We start from the raw sequence: 25,591 nt of genomic DNA, 5'->3' as shown, positions 1-25,591 counted from the left end.
AACATACAAATCGGTTGTCTTTGCCCAAGATAAAAAGATTAACTTTGATAAGACATGGACGGAAGCGTGAGTCATGTAATGCAGAGAAATAATGAATACTCATTAGGAAGGACTAAGTGCGGGTTCTAAGCCTCATGAACTCTTTTAAGGGAGTCTTGATAACCTTTGGCTAGATGAGTTTAGTGACTCATGCTTTTTAGGAAAAAAAACACAAGTTTAATAGAATGAAATTTTATTAGAAAAGAAAGAAACAAAAATGCTAAGAGCCTTAGGGGGAAGGAGGTTTTTATAGAAGTGATGAGTCAGTATTCATGTCACTGCATCCCCTATTTATAGTACATGAAAAACCGGTTCCTATTTAAACTCTAGATGATAATGTTTAAAATATATAATTTGAAATTAAATCTAAACAATATAATAATCCTAACAATAATCATAAAAATAAATTTCAAATTTTAAAAAAGTTTTATGTCCATAAATTTCTTCTTTGAAATTTTGCCCCACATCTTCCACACTTTGTATTTTCGACACCACTTCTTCCCTCTTTCACATGCTGACCCATTTTGTCTTTAAATTCACACTTTTTGCCCCCAAATTTCCTTTTTCCATCAATTTATTAGCCCATACAAAATAAAAAATCATAAACAGCCTAAATTAATAGGATCGTACTCAAAAAATATATGTAATTAACACATAAAAGTATGTCATTTTAGAGTATTATCATATTCCCCCTACCTAGCCCATGCTTACTCTCAAGGATGGTTCCTATTCCACTATGTAATTTAGATTTTACCATGAAAGAAGCATCACTCCAGAGTTTTATTAAAATTAGGCATAATGCATATGAAAATAAAGAGAACCTTTAGCTTGCTTTAAGTAAAACCGAAAAATACTCCAACTTAAACACACAACAATTAAATCGACTTGGATTATTTCATGAAAGTTAGGTAATTATTACCAAAACACCCTATTTGTTCCACCCTTAGTCCCCAAATTTATTTCTCTTCCTAATTTTTTCTTTGTTTTATTTTTTTGAATTTTATATTTTTTGTTTAAGAATTTTTTGGCCCTGTCGACGTGAAGTGGAATGACAACCCAAGCACCCCACTTCGGTTACTCAGCCCAACACACTCCTAACGTATTATTATTTTTTGTTTAAGAATGTTTTGGTACTTTTGCCTCGAAGTGGAATGACAACCCAAACACCTCACCCTAGTTACTTAGCCCAAGACACTATTAATATTTTTTTGTTTAATTTCAGTTAGCGGAACTTTACCTAACATGTCACACAACCTTTTTACGCGAAGTAGGATGACAACCCAAGCACCCCATCCCAGTTACTCAGCCAGTCATGTTGTAAGCTGTGCTCATAACCACGAAATCATCAGATTTTTTCTCATTCTTTTTAGAAATGGAATTTTAATTTTGGAGGACTATGAAAAACAATCAAGTGTCAAAAATAAGTTTTGGCAACTACCTAACAGTCATGAAAATAAATTTAGCATACATTCGTAGTTGGTGTCCTTTTTGCATTTAGACAATCGATTTTACTATAAGTAAGATATGGTTAACTTCATTAATCATAATTATTTTAGCCTAATAGAAATAAAACAGTAGAGATGAAATCAACATAGCAAAAATCACAACTAACTCAATAGATAAGAATCATGCTCGCGGGTCAAACAGTGGGTATTTCCTGGTCAAAATCTCGGGCATGAAAAAGGGCAGGATATACTTAAATAAATAAATGTGGGCAAAAACAAGCACAAGGCAACAACAACAATAAATGCAACTGTAAAAAAGACTTATAAAATAGAAAAAATAATAAGAAATGTCTCCCCTTACTTAAAACACATTGCCCTCAATGTGAAAATTAATATTAACAAATACGATGAAAAGGACAGGGTTTAGAACACTCTCCATGTTATTTTCGTTACTGTCTTCGCCCGTTTTCAAATTTAATTCTTTGATTCCTCGATTCTCTTGGACATAAGAAGAGTGAATAAAATTATTAACATGCAAGAAAATATAGAAAATAAAATAGAAAATAAAATATATATAAAAAATTAAAAATAAAATTGGGTTGCCTCCCAACAAACGTTTGTTTAACGTCGTTAGCTTGATGGCCCAACTAGTTTGGGGTTGTTCCAGATGAATTTTTTCGATCGTATGGTCTTGGAAATTTGGTGCCTGCACAATAGAAGGTAGAAGTTTAGTGTTCATAGGAGGCAATAATTCATTACCAGATTCTCAAATTGGTTCTGAATCGAAATCATCATCAAACAATGTTTCAAGTTCACTTTCATGAAGTGACTCAAAAGTTTCTTCTACTAAGGAATCAATTATGTTGACATGCTTTACTTTCAAAATTTCACAAGGGTGACTAATAGCGTCATAAATGTTAAACTTCACGATCTCCCCATCAAACTCCATTATGAGGGTTTTGTTACGCATGTCAATCTTAGTACTTGTGGTACTAATGAAAGGTCGCCCCAAAAAGATGTTTGAAGACCTAGGAGCGTTATCCTCTTCCATTTTCACTACATAAAAGTCCACTGGAAAGATACGTCCGTTGACTTTTACCAATACATCCTCAAGGACTCCCTCGGGATGCACAATAGACCTGTCCGCCAATTGAATGATAACACATGTTTTCTTTAAAAACCCACGTTAAGTGATTCATAAATGGAAAAATACATTACATTTATATAGGCCCTTAAATCACACATAGCTTTTTTAATTCCTAAGTGGCCTATTTTGCAAGGTATTGCAAACATGCCCCTATCTTTACATTTTACTGGAATCCTCCATTGCAATACCGCAGATACATTTTCACCAACACTTACTCTTTCATTCGCAATCAATTTTTGCTTGTTAGTGCAAAGCTCCTTAAGGAACTTGACATATCGCCAAATTTGTTTTATGGCATCTAACAACGGAATGTTGATCTCGATGTTCCTAAATGTTTCGAGGATTTCTTTTTCCTTCTAACCTTTCTGATGCTGGTTCAATCATCCCAGAAACTGAGGTTGTATTGTGGGAAATAGAGGTTTCGTTCGGACCTGTTCATTATTCTCCTACTTTTTTTGGGCTGAATCTTGATTAAGATTCTTGTCAGGATTTGGTTCCAATTCTTTTCCCCTTCGAAACGTCACTGCATTTGCATTTTGTCTTGGGTTAGGTTTCGTTTATGACGACAACTTTCCTTGTGAGTTAATTTTCTCAATTGACGTGGTCAACTCTTTTATATATGCCTTTGAAAATCAACAGTTTGATGTTGTATTTGTTGTTGGAAATTAAGCACATCGGCTGCTAATTTATTTATCATGGCTTCTAGAGAGGTACATGAATATTATGTTTGTTGTGGAAACCAGTTTTGGTATGACTGGTTATACCGTGGGTTCGCCCCATGACTCAAGTTAGGATTGTCTTTGGGGTTGTCCATGAAAGTTCCCCACAACATCCAAATGGGCCATAGTATCGTCACACAAACTAGGGAGTGCGTCAGTTGTATGCTCGGGTGCTGTACCAATTTTGCATAGTCGAGTTGGTCCTACTTTTGCTGCAAAAAGAGAATTCACGATATTATTAAGTCTATCAACTTTATCTTCTAAAGTTGAATTACTTAGCTGGTGAACCCTTCTAGTGGGTTCAGGATTGGCTTAAAATTTCTAAGTGTTTGCAGCCATTGTGGATATCAAGTCCCTTTCCTGTTGGAGGTCATGTTGACCAATGCCCCTCCACTGGTGGTATCTATCATATTCATTTCTATGGGTTTCAAGCCCTTATAGAAGTACTAGAGAAGATATTGTTCTATTATCTTATATTGTGGGCAACTTCCACACAACATCTTAAATCGCTCCCAATAGTCATAAAGAGACTCCATATCCTTTTGCCTTATCCCAACAATCTCCATTCTTAACTCAGTTGCATGTGATGTTGAGAAAAATATGTTGAGAAACAAACGAGAAAGATCAACCTAAGTTGTGATAGATCCAGAAGGTAGATAAAATAACCATTCCTTAACAAAGTCTGCTAGGGAAAAAGGGAAAGCACGTAATTTGATTTGATCCTCAGTTACGTCCTGAGGTTTCATACTAAGACAAACCACATGAAACTCTTTCAGATGTTTGTGTGGATTTTCATTTTGCAATCCACAAAAATTCGACACCAACTGGATTAATCCTGACTTAAGCTCAAATTTGGTATCCATAGTAGGATACGCAATGCATAACGGTTGTTGATCTATAGGAGCTTCAGCCATTTACCAAAAAGTTTGAGCCATAGGTTGTTGCGTTGGATTCAAGTTTACATTAACCCTAGTGTTAGACAGTTATTCTTGTGGATTGACTCCTATTCTTTTGTTCTCCTGTGTTTGAGTAGGGGTTCCATTAACCCTAGACTCAACTTCGTCGTCTACTTCTATTTTTGGCTGTCGGTTACTCTTAGTTCCTACCACCTCTGATTGTCTTTTTCGTAGCTTTGTTTCCTTGTGATTAGCTATTGTAGCCTTTTAATTTTATTAATCAAATTCAAGATTTCCTAGAGCAGATCTGGTCATAAAAAAAATAAGATTAGCACGTTGTCAGTCCCCGACAACAACGTCAAAATTTGGTGTGTCGTTGAAAGCACCAAAAATATCCTATCCCTAAATAAGGAAAATAAATAGTACAGTGGAGAAGGGTCAAATCCTCAGGGACTGTACCGCCACAGCTCCTTGTTTCCCGAAATCCTGGGCACAATAGTGCCCAAGAAAATTAACTGACCTGGGAAAAAGTTCAAATAAAATAGAATTTAAAATATGGATGAGTGAAATTAAATAGATTGAAATCATAATTGTGATAAGAACCAGAATTGATAAAAAAATATTTTCCAATTGAAGGATTCCAACCTCCGATTATCTCGATCCTCCTTTGGTTCAATCATAGGCTTTTAGGTGATCCTCATCATGACCGAATAAGCCAGCTATAGTGGAAGAGGATACCTATGACCACTAGCTCCACTTAGGTTTTAGCCTTACGATTTAGAGGAACCTGACTCTAGCCAATTGTCACTGTTGTGGGATCGTCTTACATAAGATCATCGTCTCTCAATGGCGAATGCCACGCCATTTTGTCTCTTGGGCTCAACAATCTCTGATGTAGTAAGTTAGCTAATCGGCTGTGCAACCTTCCTAAAACATAAAAAGCGGTCGTCTTTGCACAAGATGAAAAGACTACTTTTGGAAAGACATGGATGGAAGCGTCAGTCCTATAATGTGGAGAAATAATGAATTCTCATTTAGAAGGGCAAAGTCTGAGTTTTAAGCCTCATGAATTCTTTTGGAGAAGTCTTGATAACCTTTGGCTAGATGAGTTTAGTGGTTCATGCTTTTCGAGCAAAATAAACACAAGTTTAATGGAACGGAATTTTATTGGAAAAGAAAAGAAACAAAAAAAGGCTAGAAGCCTTAGGGGGAAAGTGTTTTTTTACAGAAGTGATGAGTCAGTATTCATGTCACTCCATCCCCTATTTATAGTACATGAAAAACCCTAGGTAGTTCCTATTTAAATTCTAGTTGATAATATTTAAAATATATATTTTGAAATTCAATCTAAACAATATAATAATTAGAACAAAAATCCTAAAAATAAAATTTAAATTTAAACAAAGTTTTATGTCCATAAATCTTTTCTTTGAAATTTTGCCCCAAGTCTTCCACATTTTGTATTTTTGGCACCACTTCTTCTGTACTTCGCATGCTGACCTGTTTTGTCTTTAAATTCATGCTTTTTGCCCCCAAATTTCATTTTACCTTCAATTTAGTTCCTACAAGAAAAAAAACCCAGAAACAACCCAAATTAGCAGGATCGTACTCAAAATATATATGTAATTAACACATAAAAGTATGTCATTTTAGTGCATTATCAAGTAGTCTTCTGCAGAAAAAGCCATACAAAGGAGGGTTGATAATTAATTAGCTATGGACATCGAAAATTAATTAATTATGGATAATGGACAGACTTGAATCAGCTTGGAAATCAGATCGGTGAAGCAGTCAAGCCTACTGCTCAATTTTAAAGTTAAATCGTCCTATTAAGGAAGGGAGAGCGCAAATTCGGTTAACGAGAAGCCCAACCATCCATGGAATAATTAAATCAAGGGTCCCTAGACTTTATAAAAATGTCAAAACAGCCCCAACAAGTTTGCCAAGTGACCATTCAACTCCTTTATTGAAACATGCTTTGTTTTTTCTATTTTTAGCAAAGCCATTCTACTCACTCCTCTTCTCAAGGTGGCTGACAATGGGAAGGGGGATTGACTGCTATTTTTAGCAAATTTCTTTTGTGTTTTCTATTTCGAATTTATTGATTTGATTTAATTTGGGTTTTAGGGTCAAATTGATGAAAGTTAATTGCTAGTATTTTTAGCTAAATATAAAGTTTCATCAAATCAACCGTAAAACTTGAATTAAGCATTCAAAATTTAACATTGTTACTTCAAATGTCAAAATATATATTTTTCGTCAAATACAGGTACCACATTAGACAAAAAAAAGAAGACAAATACCACGTTAAAAATTTCAACTTAAGTCAAATATAAGTCCATGGTGGAACATCAAAGATCCGTCTTGCACAAAGCATAGGTGCTTTTCAGTAAATGTTTATTGCGATAAATATCACAAACCAACTTTGTTTTCAAATTTTTAATTTCCCACTGTGACAGAAAACTGTTTTTAAACTAGAGTTTTTCCAACAACTAGGAGGTGAAGATCTTACCTAGACGATTTAGAGGAGGATGGGAAGGGAATAAATTCGGCGAGTGGGGGAACTAGATCGTCTAGTGTACCTAGTGAGGGTAATCCAATTAGGGGTTGGGAGGAGAATTCCAGGAAAATAAATAAAAATATAGTGCTGCTAGAGTTGTGGTTTATGCCTATGCATTCTCTTTTCGTTTCCAAATTGTTGCTAATTGAAAATAATGTTCCACTGATTAACAGGTGGCAGTCTTCAGATTTTGTCGTGTCTTTTGTTCTTATTTCTTATGCAGACCTCTTGTTTTCAAAATCTAGTTAATTGGTAACCATCCAATGGATGGTTTGAATGTATACCTGCCATTTTTAATAGATGGTTTGTAAGAATTGAAGCGGTATTTTCCTTTTGAGTGCATAGGGGATACTTCTAGAAGAGATAGAAGGGATGTATGGGACATTAATTGTGCGGGCTGGCTACTTTGTGTTGGGAATAAATATCACTGATGGAACGATGCATGTTATGTCATAGTGAGGCAGGCGTTAATCTCTGCTTGGGCTTTGCCAATAAGATGGTAATCCTTAATAAACATAACCGGATCGTAGTTCCTGGAACTGCCATGCTCCGAAAAGTATTCAAGTACCTTTCTAGGGATGAAGAGGTGCAGGGTTACAAGGAGTCAGACTTGGAGAATGGTTTTGAACAGGGGGAAGGTTCCAAGCCTTAGAACGAAAGCTTCCCCAATGATGTAGAGAACGAAATTGCCCAAGTCCTCCGAGGGAACATTCTGGAACCCTGGAAATTTTTGGAATTCAAAGAAATAATACAAAGGAGTGGATGAGAGATTCTAGAAGGGAGGGAAATGGAGTATTTGGTTCTGCTCCCTCCGGGTCATATTTATTTCGGCAACATACATGACTGGGATGATGCTGAAATTGACAAGGAGGGAGGGAAATGCAGTTGTCCAAATTATTCGCAAGAATCAAAGCCCAAATACTTTTATTGCAAAAATTTTTATCTTTATTTCTTATCTTTGGTTCTTATGTTTTACTAGTTTCTTTTATCTTAATTTATTTAAAAGATACAGAACCGCTAACTTTCAAAATAGTAAATTCTTGATTCAGCTCTTTGATAATTAACTTCCTAGAGAAAAGATTGTATGAAACTATGATTCCACGTCATCCCTATCCATTTCCAAGAGAAGAATGACAAATAAGATTTTTCCTCCTGATCTTTAGCATTTCTAGTTGAATTTGAATTTTCTCAAGAGGAAAAATTTGATTTGTTATTCTCATATTGGAAAGGGATAGGGATGATGTGAAATTACAGTTTCATACAACCCCTTCTCTAGCTTCCTATTAATGGGAGAGAAATGAAAGGAAGCATAAAACTAGAGGGAAAACCCCATAAAATGATTTTTAATTCACAGTTGCAATTGTGTGACTTCGATTTGTAATGTAAATACTATACATAGTGTCGTAAGTAATTCTCTTTGTAGATTGTAGCTATAAGTAAAAGCTGAAAACATATGGCTACATCATGATTGCAGTGTTACAATTTTTATTCTTTCTATTCAATTTTAAATACTAATTCAATTACCAAAAAAATTGTTAACCTCGAGATTTCTTTAACACAATGGATATATGAAAGAAAATTTGTAGAATGTTTGCAAAATATATACCGGCTAAAACCCAGTTATTGTTGCAAGTTTATATGTTAATTTTATTTCATTTTATATATATATATATATATAATACAACTCAAACTCTGAGTATAATAAACATAAAGATGATCAAATCCTGATGACCACCACTCCTATTAATATAACAATGGAAAGACAAATTAATATTTTAGTTGCAAGCATCGGGATTTGCCAAGAGGAAAGCTTCAATGGCCTTGTAAACTATGATAGTATTTATAGACTGAAATTGAAACTTAAGAACTTGATTATTTTCAATTTTAATTGGATTTATATCCAATAATGTTATTAATTTTATTAGTAAAAAAGCATCCCAGATATGTCTAAGTAATTGGCCAATTGATGACTTCATATATATATATATAGAGAGAGGAAAATGCTTATATAAATATTATAGTCTGTTATAGGAATAGAAGAAAGAAGTTGAGGTCAAAAAATCAACTGATCCAAAATATATACTTTTGTAAAAAATAAGTATCATTAGACAAAAAAAACATAAATATCACATTAAAAAAGTATCAAAAGTTATGCTTTAAGTTAGGAGTGAGCTTTCGATTGAATCGAGTTGAGTGAAAAAATATTCATTTAATTGAGATAACGAGTCCTATTTTATCATCCTAACTCGATTTGAATTTTTTTCGATTAGGATCGAATAAAATGAGATTCGAGTCGAATCAAATTGAGTGAAATTGTTCATGTTATATCAAAAAAATTAAACATGTCAAATTAAAATCTTATTACAGTACAATTAATTCCATGTTGGAGCACATAAATTTGAAACCAGATACTTTAGTATGATAAACTTCAATCATTAATTAACTTATTTAGGTCTCAATATTATTATTTTAGAAAAGGTTTAAATTTTTAACTTTCTTTATATATTCTCTAGATTTTTTAAAAATATAAATTTTGGAACTTTTATAAGTATTTTGAATTTTTTTGTAATTTTGTTGAAAGAGACTAATTTGCTCATTTTCAAAATTGGCAGGGACCAAAGGGGTATTTACACCATTATGTTATTCGAGTTATTCGAATTGTAAAATTCAACTTGATTCGAACTCGAATTACTTACTCGAGTCAACTCGAATAACTTGATTCGATTAACTCGAAATACAATTTTCTTTTTGATTTTTTCGAATCAAATCAAGTTTTGCTCACCCCTACTTTAAGTCCCTAAGTCTAAGTGTCCGAATTTTAGATGTTAATTACCAAAAGGAGTTGAAATGGAAAAATTCATTTATTTCTTTTCTACAAGTTTTCTAGTCATTCTGGCAAAGGATTAATTCATCAGCAAAATGAACAATAGTGCAAATCTGATTTCAGATTAATTCGATTCCTCCAGAACTACTATTTATGGATTAAAATTTATTTTATTAAATTTTAATTATAAAATATATAATTACTAATAAAATATTTTTAAATATATTTAGAATTAAATGAATATCTAATATATGTTATTAACAAAGCTAACAATACTATTTCTTAGGTCTCTTTGATCGAGTATTCTACTTTAGATAAATCTCTTAATATTTTGTTATTTATTCAAATAGGTTATTACTTATTTAAATAGGTTGTTAAGCTTTACTAGATAAGTCAGGATCACATTTGTAATCTGTATATATATTCTATACTCTATCAAATGTATAGATAAGCTCTTCACTCCATTCAATTACTTATCTCTTTATGGTAATCAGAGCCTCTCAAACTCACACGAGTTAAATTTTTTTCCCCTTTCTTCTTTCCCACTCTCTCCTACTCTGAAACAATGGCAGTCACGGTTGTTAACTCCGACAACACTACTCCCTCAGCCAATACAGTTATCCAATTCAATCTTGCGTCCCAGCTACCGATCAAATTAATCGGTAGCCAAAATTACTCCACATGGAAAGCTCAAGTCTCCATGTTGATGCACGACCACAACATCTTTGGCCACCTTGATGGCTCTTTATCCGCCCCACCACAAACGATCACAACTGACAACCACAATGTCATCAATCCAGCGTATCAAAAATGGTTTCAACAAGACCATCTTGTTCAAAATGCTCTCTTAGCCTCGGTTAAACCAACACTTGCCTCAACCGTGGCCAATGCCCCAACAGCCCACAAAGCCTAGCTTGCCCTTCAAACTGCTTTCGCAAACAAATCACAAACCTGACTTATTACTCTGCAAGACAATCTTGCCCGACTCACAAAGGACACCCGTCCTGTTGCTGATTATCTCCATGATATTAGAACCATTACCGATGAACTTGCCACTGCAGGTGAACCTTTGACTGATGTTCAACTCACGGTTCGTATCCTACAAGGGCTTGGGCCAGAATATACTGCAATCTCTGCTGCCGTTCACTCTCGATCAACTCCGATCTCATATGAGGAATTGTATGAGAAGCTTCTTGATCATGAACTCTTCCTTCAAAATGAAGAGAGAAAGAAACCACCAACCGTTATTGCCGCTGTGGCCCAAAACAATTCCAATCAAAGGCCATCCACCCCAAGAAATCAAAATTGGCGCTCTACATCCAAAAACAATGCTCCATGGCGTCAACAGCGCAACTTGACCACCTCATCATATGACAAACCTCGTTGCCAGTTGTGTGAACGTATCGATCACATGGCCAAGGTGTGTCGGTCACAATATCCCATACTGGTAACACTTACTTAGATACTTCAAATCAAAAATTTCAACTATCCAATATCCTATGCTCTCCTAATATTGCCTATAATCTTATCTCTGTCTCACAATTTTGCCTAGATAACAATACATCAATTGGGTTCTTTCCTTTCTCTTTTGTTGTGAAGGATCTGAGTACGGGAGTGCCTCTAATGCAAGGACCGAATAGAGATGGTTTGTACAAGTGGCCGCGAAACAATCTGTGTCTGCCCACTCCTAAATGCAATGTGGCGGTGCAAAATTTAGACCTGTGGTATCGACGATCGTGACATCCCAATCGTCGAACTTTACTTCAAATTTTAAATAAGTTTTCAATTCCGTTTTCTACTTCAAAAGTTTCATCCGTTTGTACTTCATGTGCTTCGAATAAAATGCATAGGTTGCCATTTTCTGAAAACACATTGCCCAGCACCAAACCGCTTCAAACACTTTTTAGTGATTTATGGGGTCCTTCGCCAGTCATCTCAATTGATCAAAAGCGATATTATGTTCTTTTTGTTGATCAATACTCCCGCTACATGTGGTTATACACTTTAAAAACAGAAGATGAAGTTCAAAACATTTTTAAAACACTTCATCCTATTTTAGAACGATAATTTGACACCAAAATTTATTCCTTATATACCGATGGTGGTAAAGAGTATCTTGGGCTAATACCGTATGTACACACTCATGGCATTCAACATCTAATTTCCCCTCCGTACACACCACAACGAGTAGCCCTTGTTGAAAGACGCCACCGACATGTCATTGAAACCGTAAAGACCCTAATGCACCAAGCCTGTCTACCTAGTACATTTTGGAGCTTTGCTTGTCAACATGCTATTTTTCTTATCAATAAAATGCTGACACCAACACTAGAAAATAGAACTCTTCATGAAATACTATTCAAGGTTAAACCAAAACTAGACAACCTCAAAACCTTTGGCTGCTTGTGTTACCCATGGCTCCGACCCTATGCGAAACATAAACTAGTCACAAAATCCAATCCATGTGTATATCTTGGTTTTTCATCCAAGTACTATAGTCACCAATGTTTTGATCTAGTGTCCTCAAAAATTTATCTCTCCCGAGATGTTGTGTTTTATGAAAATGATTTTCCATTTCAAACTATGTGTGACCGTTTCAAATTGAATTTCAAACTTGCATCTTGGGAATCAATTGATCAACAACAAGAGGCTAATAATCTCAATCAAAATATGGATTTTAGTGTGCATGCAGGTGATTGGTTCCGGCTACTGTCTCCCATCTCCATCGACCAACATCAAGGGTCGCGTCTGTGCTCAGGTACTCTTGCATCTCCTGCTGCCCCTATGCCCGACATTGAACCCAATTCAACCGAAACCACCACCTGCCCTACTTTTCTCCCATCGCCTCGCACTCCAGCTGAAACCAGCACACCCACACCCTCGGCTGATCCCACAAACAATGCTAGCCAACCTGAACCCACAACCAACACGCAACCCACCACCAATATGCATCCCATGATGACTAGATCCAAAAATAATATAACAAAGCCAAAACTGTTCGCAGCTTGTACCACCACCAAAACTTAACATATCTTGCCTACAAATTACAAACAAGCCTTGAAAAAACCCCATTGGCACAAACCAATGCTAGCCGAACATGACGCATTAATTAAAAATCAGACATGGGAATTGGTTCCATATGATCCTCTCAGAATGTGGTTGGTTGTAAATGGTTATTTTAGACTAAATATAAGCCTAATGGTATGATTGATAGGTACAAAGCGCGTTTGGTTGTAAAGGGCTTCACCCAACGAGAAGGCCTAGACTATAAAGCAACATTCAGCCCTGTAGTCAAACCGGCTACCGTGCGGCTTGTGCTCACCATTGCCACTCAAAATTCATGGTCGATTTGTCAGCTTGATGTTAACAATGCTTTCTTACAGGGTACTCTTGATGAAGAAGTATACATGAGACAACCTCCTGGTTTCGTGCATTCCTCGAATCCATCTTATGTCTGCAAATTAAAGAAAGCAATTTATGAATTGAAACAGGCACCACGGGCGTGGTACACGGAACTCACTCGTTATCTGGTTAGTGTTGAATTTCAGCGTTCAAGGTCAGATACATCTCTCTTTATTTATCAACAATCTGGTTGCATGGTATATCTGTTAATCTATGTTGATGACATCATTGTAACGGGCCATGGCACTACAGTTGTTGACAAATTCATTTATGGATTGGCACAACATTTTTCAATCAAGGATCATGATACATTACATTACTTTCTTGGGATTGAGGTAGCCCCATCTCAGGTAGGTTTGTATTTATCTCAGCAAAAATATGTTACTGATTTACTGCATGAGGCCAATATGCAGGACTCTAAGGGCGTCTTGACTCCAATGAGCTCTGACACAATGCTTGTTGCTTTCTCTTCTGATTCGATAGTTGATGGCACCGGATATCGCAAGCTTGTGGGTAAACTTCAATATCTTTCCTTCACACGACCAGATATAACCTTTTCTGTAAACAAATTGGCTTAGTTTATGCACTGTCAAGGAGCATCACATTGGAGGGCCCTTAAACGATTGCTTCGATACCTCAATCAGACATCAAACTATGGATTGCGAATAGTCAAAGAGAACAATCCATGTCTTTTTGCCTACTCCGATGCAGATTGGGCTGGTGATCCAGTTGATCGTACATCCACAACGAGGTACATTACTTACTTGGGCAGTACACCTATCTCCTGGTCGTCCAAGAAACAACGAGCTGTATCTCGTTCCTCCACATAGGCTGAATACCGCGCTGTGGCTGTTGCTGTTGCCGAGACTAATTGGCTCGCTAATCTGCTACGTGAGCTACGGTATACTCTCTCGACACCACCAGTTATACATATAGATAATGTCGGTGCTACTTATTTGTGCAAAAATCCAGTTTTCCATAGTCGGATGAAGCATATTGCCATCGATTTTCATTTTCTCCGTGACCAAGTTGAGAACAAAAGGATTATAGTTCAATATCTTCACGCTGCTGATCAAGTGGCTGACTTACTTACTAAACCTCTTTCTTGCAAAACCTTTGATCGATTGTTCACCAAGTTGTCGCTTGTCAAGCCAACCACCATCTTGAAGGGGTGTAACAAAGCTAACAATACTATTTCTTAGGTCTCTTTGACTGAGTATTCTACTTTAGATAAATCTGTTAATATTTTGTTTGTCATGTCCCAAATTTAAGGTTGTCGGAATAGTGGTTTCATAACCACAAATCTGATGAGAAAAAAATTATTCTTCTTATATTTTTATGGTTTACAATTTTACAAAATGATTTTTTGAAAATTTCGTTTGAAAATTTCGATGTTTGGGCACTCAATTTAGTCAAAAGGACTAAATTGTAAAAAGTGCAAAAGTTGTGTTCTACATGTTAGAGGTGTTCAATTGTTATGAAAATTTAAATTGGAGGTCCTTATATGATAATTAGACCATTGGTTAAGTTCTTAGACAAAAATGGACATGAAATAAGTGAAATAGAAAATTTTTAAGTTAGGGGCAATTTGGTAATCTAGTAATTAAAATGAATTAAAAGGGAAAAAGATGGCAAATTGTGCTGATCTTCTTCAGTTGGACGAAATCAGCAAGGGGGGAAGCCATAGTTAGGGTTTTCAAGCTTCCAAGCTCCATAGTAAGTGATCCCAAGCCCCGTTTTTAATGTTCTTTACGTTTTTAGAGTCCTGGTAGCTTAATTTAGCTTATTCTAGCAATAATTTAACCTAGGGTTTGTATTTGGAAAAATACCCATAGGTGAAAAGTGTTTATTTTGATGTTTTATGATAGAATATGAAGCTATAAATTATGTTAAACAACCTTTTCTAGCCGATATTAAGCAAAAACGAGTAAGTTGACATAATTGGTAAAAATCCCTAATGTACATAAGTAAGTGTTAGAGTGAGAATTTGATGTTGTCATAGAAGAGAAAAATGTTCAGCATGTCATAAAACATAAGAATATGAGATGAAATTTAATTTCCGAGCCTTGGGGCAAAAATGTAATTATTTAAAAGTTTAGGGGTAAAATCATAATTTTGACAAAGCTAGAGTCGAGGGCTTTTTTGATTAATGTGAGTATTAAATAAGTTAAATTTGCTATTTTAGATCAAGAAGAATGAAACTCGAGGTTAGACAAAGGGAAGAATAAAGTTGAAGACTAAGTTGGTGAATTGGGCTATATTTGGTACCGAGGTAAGTTTACGGTAAATAAATGCAATATTTCAATAATTATTATTAATGCTGATATTTTCCAGAAACTATGAATTTATTCCATGAATTTATTTGATGTTGATTCAAGTATAAAATGATAAAGAATTAATATTAAAAAGTTCCATTGATACATAAGAAAAGTACTGGATACAAATGTCATGACATTTGGGTAAAGAGATCCCATGTAAGACCATGTCTGGGACATGGTATTGGCATCCTTGAGATCATGAGAGGTCTCCTGTAAGACCATGTCTGGGACATGGCATGGGCACCGAGATGAGAGGTCCCATGTTAGACCATGTCTGGGACATGGCGTTGGCACTGAGATGAGAGGTCCCCCGTAAGACCATGTCTGGGACATGGCATGGGCATCGACATGAGAACATCCCATGTAAGACCATGTCTGGGACATGGCTTTGGCATGTTTTTACCAGAAGAGACCTGAGTATCCTTATTGTTCCAATGTAACTCAACGGGTTAATGAACGAATCATGTTTAGGAAAGTTCAGTTAAAAACATAAATGGCAAGCTCAGGTAAGTTATAGGAGTTAAGAATTTATTATATTATTAATTGATATTCAATGATGCAGTAAGAGAAGAGTAAGTTATGCATACAAGTATAGTAAGAAAACAAGCAAGAGAACTAGAATGAGATTATCTAAAGAATAAACTAGAGATATAGACACTTGAGTTTAATTATTTGTGTTTAATGTTGTTATTTATTTTCTAGTAAACTTTCTAAACTTTATGCTTATGTATTTTATTTCTCTTTCTCTTATAGTATTGCAAGGCTACTTCAAGGATCCTAAGAAGTCGGAGATCGTCCACACTATCAACCACAACTGCTCGGTATTTTATGATGAAACACGTTTGAGTTATGGCATGTATAGGGACTTAGTTATTTTGCATGTTTGTAATTATGATTTTGCTAAAGAATGAGGTGTAAGTATTTGATGATGAATGATTATTAAAAATGGTTCAGTATGAAGGTGTTTGTTGTTATAAGAGTCTAGGTGATAAATTATGCATGGAAATCATGAAATGGGTAAAATTTTGTAGAGAAATAGAATTGAGGCAGCACAGTGACGTGACTTTGAAAAATCACCTAGGATGGTATAAAATGAATTAGAGGATGAATGATATATGGAATTAAATCTTGTTGAGTTTATTTTCATGGAAAAATAATGGTTTAGAAAAATGAATTTTATATTTTGAGATATGTGAACTTTAGTGAGACAGGGTCAGATCTGTTTTTGGAGTCCCCTGTTCTGAGTTTAGAAAATCATTAAAAATTATAAAAAAATGGTTATGAGTTATAGTTTATATTATTAGATTCCTTAATGAGTCTATTTTCTGTAGGAACAAGTGGAAACACCATATGAAAATTCTATAATGAGAAAATTTATTTTTAGTAACAAGAGGTCAGAACAGTCAAATGGTGAAACAGGGGAGAATTTAACTAATAAACTGTACTAATTGGATGAACAAAAAAATTCTAAAACTTTATGGTAGGAATATATATGAGTCTAGTTGCAGGGAAAATTTTCAGAATTAAATTTCGAGTCCCGTAGCTCGAGTTATAATCAATTTTGTAACTGCTGCGCGATTAAACAGATTTGCTGTAAATAGTAAAATTAATTTTCGAAACAAGTTTTTATGCTCCGAATTAGAAAGGTAAGCTAGGTAATGCCTCGTGCTTGACTCCGGAAACGGTCTCAGGTAAGGGGTGTTACATTGTTATTTATTCAAATAGGTTGTTACTTATTTAAATAGGTTGTTAAGCTTTACTAGATAAGTCAGGATCACATTTGTAATCTGTATATATATTCCATACTCCATCAAATGTATAGATAAGCTCTTCACTCCATTCAATTACTTATCTCTTTAGTTATCATTATATATTTCTTTTTAAAAAAATACATTTTGAAGAGATATAAAACAAATAAATAGGAGACAAACTGATAAAATATTTAGTCACCAATTTGCGATTTAATAAGTTCTGGCTGCCTAATTTGACTAGTACCAATTCAATGACTATTAATAACAATGTTGGATATAAATCCAATTAAAAGATGAGAATAATATATCAGTCTATAAATAACATCTTGGTTCTCAATCATCTCACACCTCAAACTCTCACTCAATCAACTCAAAGTCCCAAGTAGTATTAGAATCATGGGTGTTGTCACTTATAACTATGACTCTACCTCCCCAGTCGCTCCCGCCAGGCTTTTCAAGGCCTTCATTCTTGAAGCTGACAAGGTTTGGCCCATAGCTACCCCTCATGCAATCAAGAGTATTGAGGTTCTCATAAAAGCGCCGCTAAAAGTAAGCAATAGCGGCGTTTTTTTTAATAAACGCCGCAAAAAAAATTATATAATCAAAACAGTATCGTTTTATTTTCCTTTAAAAAAATAGCGCCATTTTCTAAAATTTCCTCCCCCCCCCCCCCGGAAATCCTCAACCTTCCCCCCTAAAATCCCTAATTTCCCACATCCAAGAAAAAAACCCAAAAGCTTATTCAACTCTGTGTTTCTTCCCTACTGAAGCCAAGCCAGTTCTTGTTTGTTCTTCGTCTTAAAACTCTCAAATGGATAAAAGGGGTCCAAAATCAAAGAACCCAGAACCAGGAAACCAAGGAAACGATGAGAAAAAGAGCAAAAAGGGATTGGAAATTGAAGGGTACCGAGTGGAAGGGTTGTCAATAGGAGGGCGTGAAACTTGCATTATTTTTCCCACTCTTATTCAACTCTGAAATATTCCTTGTTTTGTGCATAATCTATTTTTTTTGACACTTTTAGCTCTGAATCTCTGAATCTTTGACTAAATGGATGCGATTATCTCTAGTAAAGATTACTTTCTTTCTGTTTTGCTTTATTGAAGCGAATAAATTTTGGGGTTGTCAATTTATTAAAAGTTTCATATACCTAAGGATCCAGTTATAGAGTTTGCCGAAGCACTTAGGTTTGAGACTAACCTGGCTTTTACCGTCTTGCGGGATATTGCTTCAGGAAGAGATCTTAAGAAGTTCCTCTATGTATGTTGTTACTCTCTAGGGCAACTTTGCAGTTCATAAATTTGAATTTTGGATTTTTACAGTTTGCTTCTTGTAAGTAAAAATGATGTTTGATTTTTGTTTTTGGTTCCAAGGAAAAGAAAAAAATTACATCTTTTAGTGTTTATAATTCTTTAGTGTTTATAATTAATATGTTTGATTTAAAGCTTGCTCCTTGAAGCATATCTGCCATGTATGATGGCTACTCTGTAGCTATATGCCTGCCTTGTTCTGATTTTTTACCATGGTTAGTGTTGTATTCTAGTTCCTTATTTTATTTCATGGAAATGGAGCGCTTTATGCAAAATAGTTCAAACATTTTATTCACTACTCATCTTCTAAAATGATGAGTGTTTATCCTTTTGCAGTATCGGAGTTTAGTGGGAGCTTCTTCAGCATCAGGATTTAACTAACCAGTTTGCCGTAAGTGATTAAATCTTTGCATGCCTTATTTGTCTTTTAGCCTTTCTTTGATAATCCTTCCAACTTATTGATAAACGGATCCTGAAGTCTGTATATTAGAAATGCAGTCTACTGGATTGACAGAGGAACCTGTTACCAAAGGTAACTACGATGGTTATGTTTCTGACTTATGGCATGTGGTCTGAAGAAGGGGAAAGAAATTATGTTATCTACTGACAAATGCGAATATCATTTCAAGTTTGATTTATAGATGAGACAATTCCTTTATTTTATCTTACTCAGGTGAAATTTCACATGGTCGAATTATACAACAAGACACAAAGACTTCCAAGTCCTTCCATAAATGCATCAGCTCCTTTCGAAAAGGTAAGTATGAAGCAGAACCATCATAATGAAATAAGGTAATATTTGATCTCTGCTCTTTGGGAGAAGCAAAATAGAGAAACCAACATGATATACTCTCAAATTCAAACATTTTATTATAAGTTACATGTTATTTAATGCTTAATGGTAATCGTGAACTTTGTTAACTGTGTGTCTTGCATTATTGGTTCATTCAAGCAATATATGTGTGAACTTGGTAAATGATTCTTACAAAAATTGAGGTGAAATTTTCATCCAAGTGAAAAATATCTAGAAATTAAGTACTTAATGAAAAATGTAAACAATTCATGCAAGTATGTGGCCACTGGACTTGCACCACAGCATGGAATTGGTTAATCGATTTAATTATTATTTATGTTTGTTAGTTGCATTATTCAACCTTCAATTAGTAGCTGTCTGTAAGATTTGAAAGGAAAAAAAGAAAGGAAGTAGTAGCTGTAAGCAGTAAGTAGGTATGAAAAAGTAAATTGTGTTTTATTGGGTGACTGGCTCACATGATTAAAGAAAAACTTTTTTATTTAAAAAAACTTTTTATATTTTATATGTTAATATTTTTTTTAGTTTTAATTTGTACTATTTTATATGTTAATTATACATAATCAGTGAAGCTCAGTTCCTTTGTTTGAATTCTTATGCTTTAGGTAGATAAGGGTTTCTCTGTCTCGCCTAAAAACATTTTGTACTTCAAATAATAATATGCCATATGAAAATAAAATATTTTACCAATAAAATAAAATAAAATAAAACAAGAATCGAATATCAAAAATTCAACATAGAAGAAGTTTAATCAATTTGCTTCTTAATTAATTGTTAATCTTCCCAATGGCCGCCTACCAAAGAAAACGAAGTTTTGCCAATCAAACTAGGTATCTGCTTTCTTGGTTTTTATATATATTCTTTTCTTTTGACAAAGAACTTGAGGTTTAATTAAATTTGACTAAAGACATGGGGTTGAACTAATTTGATTCTTGTTTTTATTTTATTTTATTTTATTTTATTGGCAAGAAAGATAAAATATTTTATTTATCAAATAATCTAAAAGATTTTGAATTCTTATGCTTTAGGTAGATAAGAGTTGTTTTTAGTTGTTTTCTTAAATTATTTATGATTATATTAGTTGCAATAATGAAAAATAATTTCATTTATGTACTATTAGGTTAAATGGTAAATTCTTTTATATAGTTGCTTTGGCTCGTAAGCTTACACAGTTATGCGGTAACTTGCATGATTCTAGTTTTTCTTTTTTGGGAATAGGTAGCTCGTTTTACATTAGTCAATTATGTATGCCCTCGGGTAGTTTTGCCTTAATGATTTGTTTTATTTGTACTCCATTACTTGAAATCGCTTTTGAGCTGGTTTTCTTATTTTCATGTCAAGAACACGGATCTTGAAGAAAAAAGTCAAGATCAATTCATAGGCTGTGGGGACAAAGGTTGTCTTTGATGAGGAAGGCAACACAGTGCTCCACTTGCTATGTTGGTGACAAGACGAAGCGGCGATATCTTGCTTGACCAAGGTATAATTATCCCTTCATTGGCCAATGTTGCTACGATTTTTATTTTTCTTGAAATACCTGAGTCTGGCACCAATGTTGGAATCATGTTTGGACATGATGGGTATAGAGTTATGACCCTTCAGATTCATGGAAAAACTTGGAAAAATTGAATATATCAATGATCAATTTAATTATTATGGTGTTCTTCTTTTTTCTGTGCCTTAGTTCTCTTTTATGCTATATAAGACATTTCTATATAACGTTAAACAACATGTGAGTGCAAAGATGTTTCGCTTCGCTTTTGCAAATTAATACTATTGTTCCTTGTTAAAAAATTGAATAGTTTAGACAATCATTAGAAAGAATGCCTATTTGTGACACATGGAAGAGCAATGATTGATATTGTTTGTTAGTATGGTTCAACCTGCTACTAAAGCTGCACATAATTGTTTGTTATATTTATTTTTTGAGCCTTAATGGCTATATATATTTTTTATTTTTAACATCTCTGTTGTTTGCCAAGTTTGTTGGTTTATCTGATCATTTGGTTTTGCATCCTTTAGATATTGAAGGTGTAGTGGAGGATTCAATCTCTTCAAGCTGGAAAAGCCAAGGCTTAGTACTTCTTCAAGTAGAGTGTTATTTAATGTTGCATTCCATGGTCGTTTATCTTAGTCGGAACTTGAATTAGGTGTTATTGAAATAGGGTTTTGTAGCTACCTTGTATACTAGCTTCTTTAACCATGATTGTTAATTATTACGTGTTTTGTAGCTTCTTTTATATTTGGCCGAGTTAATATAGATCATATGAGTTTGAACATAATATTTTAATTCTAAATTTAAATTCATTAATTTTATATTTACCTTTAAAGTTAAAATTTTAATAGAAAATTTAATTTAATTAAATTTTTATCCTTAAAAGTATATAGTTTAAAGTTTAAATATAAAAAATAAAACATTATATAATATTTATCATAGAAATAAATATTATTTAATTAAATTTTTTTTAGAAGTTATGTTTTTAGTTGCATTTGTGAAAAAGTGTCGCTAAAAGTCATTTTTATAGAAAAATGTTATGACCTATAGTGGCGTTTGTTGTAGAAGTGCCGCTAAAGGCCATGGTATTTCGTGGCGTTTGTGGGAAAAGCGCCATTAAAGGTCATGGTTTTGAGCCGGCGTTTGTGGAAAAAGCGCCGCTAAAGGTCATGGTCTTTAGCGGCGTTTGTAGGAATGCGCCGCTAAAGGTCATAGTCTTTAGCGGCGCTTTTCCCACAAACGCCGCTAAAGGTCATGATCTTTAGCGGCGTTTATTTTTGAAAACGCTGCTAAAGTTAGTGACGTTTTCATTAGCGGCATTTTTTGCGGGGTTTTTAAAAGCGCCGCAAATACTTTTAGCGGGACTTTTTAGCATCGCTAAAGGCCTAAAAAAGCGCCGCTAAAAGCCTGTTTTGGTGTAGTGTTGATATTATATTATATTCAATTAAAAAACCTTTTCTGGATAAGTCCAAGTCTTCCTAAGGCTGTTCAGAGGGTGCTGCCATACATATAAGTTTATATTTTGAAATTTGAATCTTCACATGCAAATGCAGTTCAACTTCTTTTCCACACTTATATTCCGTGATTTTCTTTTAAATATATGTTAAACATACTTAATCTCATGGCATGTCATGTGTCAGTTTCTGGTTGTTCTCGTCAACAATGCCGCATCTTTAACAATCAAACCGTTAACCATAGTTTTATAATTCAAATTCAACACTTAATTTTTAGTTTAGCAAATATCACTTTAATTTTAACAATTTCTTTTGAGTTTCCTATTTTTAATATATATTGATGTGATTTAATCTGGATTTTAGGGTTATTTTGATGAAAGTTAATTAATTGATAATATTATTAGCTAATTATAAATTTTCATCAACTCTAAAGCTCGAATTAAAAACTAAAAAGTTAGCAGTGTTACCTTTAGGTGGCAAAATATATACTTTTTGTAAAAAAATAAGCACCATTAGACAAAAAAAAAAACACACAAATATCACATTAGAAAAAATACCAAAAGTTATGCTTTAAGTTAGGGGTGAGCATTCGATTGAATCGAGTCGAGTGAAAAAAATTCCATTTAATCGAGATGGTGAGTCCTATTTTATCATTCTAACTCGATTTGAATTTTTTTCGAATAGGATCGAGTAAAATGAGATTCGAGTCTAATCAAATTGAGTGAAATTGTTCGTATTATATTAAAAAATTAAACATGTCAAATTAAAATCTTATTACAAGACAATTAATTCTATGTTGGAGCACATAAATTTGAAACCAGATACTTTAGTATGATAAACTTCAATCATTAATTAACTTATTTAAGTCCCATTATTATTATTTTAGAAAATGTTTAAATTTTTAACTTTCTTTATATATTCTCTAGATTTTTTTAAAAAAAAATATAAATTCTGGAACTTTTAAAAATATTTTGAAATTTTTTTGTAATTTTTGTTGAAAGAGAGACCAATTTGCTCATTTTCAAAATTGACAGGGACCAAAGGGGTATTTACACCATTATGTTATTCGAGTTATTCGAATTGTAAAATTTAACTTGATTCAAACTCGAATTACTTACTCAAGTCGACTCGAATAACTCTATTCGATTAACTCGAAATACGATTTTCTTTTTGATTTTTTCGAATCGAATCGAGTTTTGCTCACCCCTACTTTAAGTCCCTAAGTCTAAGTGTCCGAATTTTACATGTTAATTCCCAAAAGGGGTTGAAATGGAAAAATTCATTTCTTTCTTTTCTACAAGTTTTCTAGTCATTTTGGGAAAGGATTAATTCATCAGCAAAATGAACAATAGTGCAAATCTGATTTCAGGTTAATTCGATTCCACCAGAATTACTATTTATGGATTAAAATTTATTTTATTAAATTTTAATTATAAAATATATAATTACTAATAAAATATTTTTAAATATATTTATAATTAAATGAATATCTAATATATGTTATCATTATATATTTCTTTTAAAAAATACATTTTGAAGAGATATAAAGCAAATAAATAGGAGACAAACTGATAAAATATTTAGTCACCAATTTGCGATTTAATAAGTTCTGGCTGCCTAATTTGACTAGTACCAATTCAATGAATATTAATAACAATGTTGGATATAAATCCAATTAAAATATGAGAATAACATATCAGTCTATAAATAGCATCTTGGTTCTCAATCATCTCACACCTCAAACTCTCACTCAATCATCCTTTTATTCTTTTCTTTCAACTCAAAGTCCCAAGTAGTATTAGAATCATGGGTGTTGTCACTTATAACTATGACTCTACCTCCCGATCGCTCCCTTGAGCTTTTCAAGGCCTTCGTTCTTGAAGTCGACAAGGTCCGCCCATAGCGCCCTCATGCAATCAAGAGTATTGAGGTTGAAGCTAATCCACGCCCTGGAAGTATCGTAAAGATCAACTTTGTTGAAGGTTAGTTCTTTCATTATTTTCACTTTCTATGGCCTCTTTCCAATGCGGTCAACACGAGTATGTCGATAACAAGTATTTTATTTGTTTAGGCCTTCCATTCCAATATATGAAGCACCAGTTGGAGGACATGATGAGAACAAATTTTCATACGATTCTGATTTGATTGAAGGTGGGCCTTTGGGGACAAGCTTGAGAAAATCAACTACGAGAATAAGTTTGAGGCATCTGTAGTGGAGGAAGTGTTTGCAAGAGCTCGATGAAATTTTACACTTTTGGTGACTATGTAATCACCAAGATGAAATCAAGGCTCTCATTAAAGGGAGTGAGGGAGTTTACAAAGCTATTGAAGCTTACCTCTTAGCTAACCCCGATGCTTGCGACTAAGATATAGGTTGCTTTGAATTTTCATGCTTCCTTTAAAGACAATCGATTTTAATGTTGTGCTTCGATATTTTCTTTTTCATCTTAAAGCCTAAACTGTCTTATGATTGTTTCAATAAGAGTGGTGGTCTTGGTTGAGCTTTGATCTTCTTAAGTCATTTTCATTATAGTGAAAGAATTTGAGTTGTATTGTAACACCTAGAAAAGATTTTTTTAAAGGGGCAAAATGTAAGCAACCTACAAGTTGGGTGACCAAAATGAAAGTGTAAGCATGATGTGGCTTTGTAACGCCTAAATTTCTTAAATTGGTTTCTGTGAATTTTAACATAAATGTGTATATGCTTCAGTGGCTAAGTGTTTTGGATGTGTGTTTAATGTCTTGGGTTCAAGCCCTATTTACGGAAAGTAAGTATAGCCTGATCTCTGTTGGGTGGGCTTATATTATATTTCTAGTATGATTATGATAGAAAGTAAGTATAGAGGCCACCTCGATTTCTAGAACACAATGTCGTATTACCTAATCTGAGAAATGTTTCTACAAGTATGGGTCATCCCAAATATAATATTGAGCTTCTCTTTTAAGTTTGTCCCTCATGGAACGAGATAACCTAGTAATGAACCTGTAGCAAGGAAGTTTACCATATTCGCATACCACGGGAAATACTCTTGGGTCAAAAATAGGCCCTAATCAGGAAACTCATCCTTTATAAAAGTGTCGTCACAAGGTGTTTTTAACCTACTCAAGTGGTCAGCCACCTAGTTTTCGCATCCCTTCTTATTTCGAATCTCGATGTCAAATTCTTGAAGCTGCAAAACCCACCTAATGAGCCTTGGTGTGTAGCGAACATGAATTAGAAATAGCCTTGCATTTTTGTAACTTAGGACAATTATTTTTCCAATACTCTTTCACAAGCTTCTGCACAACAATTGGTATCAGAGCTAGATTCGTACTTGGGGAATACAATCGTTCACAGCACTGTTCACATACAGTAGTTGGGATTGAGGAGTAAAATGGAAAAGGTATCGTCATCAGCAAATACTACTGTGACCAATGCAAAA

At 34.1% G+C, this 25,591-nt stretch overlaps 1 protein-coding gene across 1 annotated transcript; it reads left to right on the top strand.

Moving 5' to 3' along the window:
* The first annotated feature begins 17,472 nt into the window (after positions 1–17,472).
* LOC105778675 (major pollen allergen Bet v 1-A) lies at positions 17,473–24,537 on the top strand. The gene is given in 7 exon segments (XM_012602424.2): positions 17,473–17,626; positions 24,100–24,151; positions 24,241–24,267; positions 24,270–24,326; positions 24,329–24,376; positions 24,379–24,441; positions 24,444–24,537. Coding segments are annotated over 7 exon segments (468 nt in total). The 5' UTR covers positions 17,473–17,497; the 3' UTR covers positions 24,536–24,537.
* The last annotated feature ends 1,054 nt before the right edge of the window (positions 24,538–25,591 follow it).

The sequence above is a fragment of the Gossypium raimondii genome, chromosome 10, assembly GCF_025698545.1.
Source record: "Gossypium raimondii isolate GPD5lz chromosome 10, ASM2569854v1, whole genome shotgun sequence".
NCBI classification, from domain to species: Eukaryota; Viridiplantae; Streptophyta; class Magnoliopsida; order Malvales; family Malvaceae; genus Gossypium; species Gossypium raimondii.
This window is presented reverse-complemented; position numbering and strand designations above follow the sequence as displayed.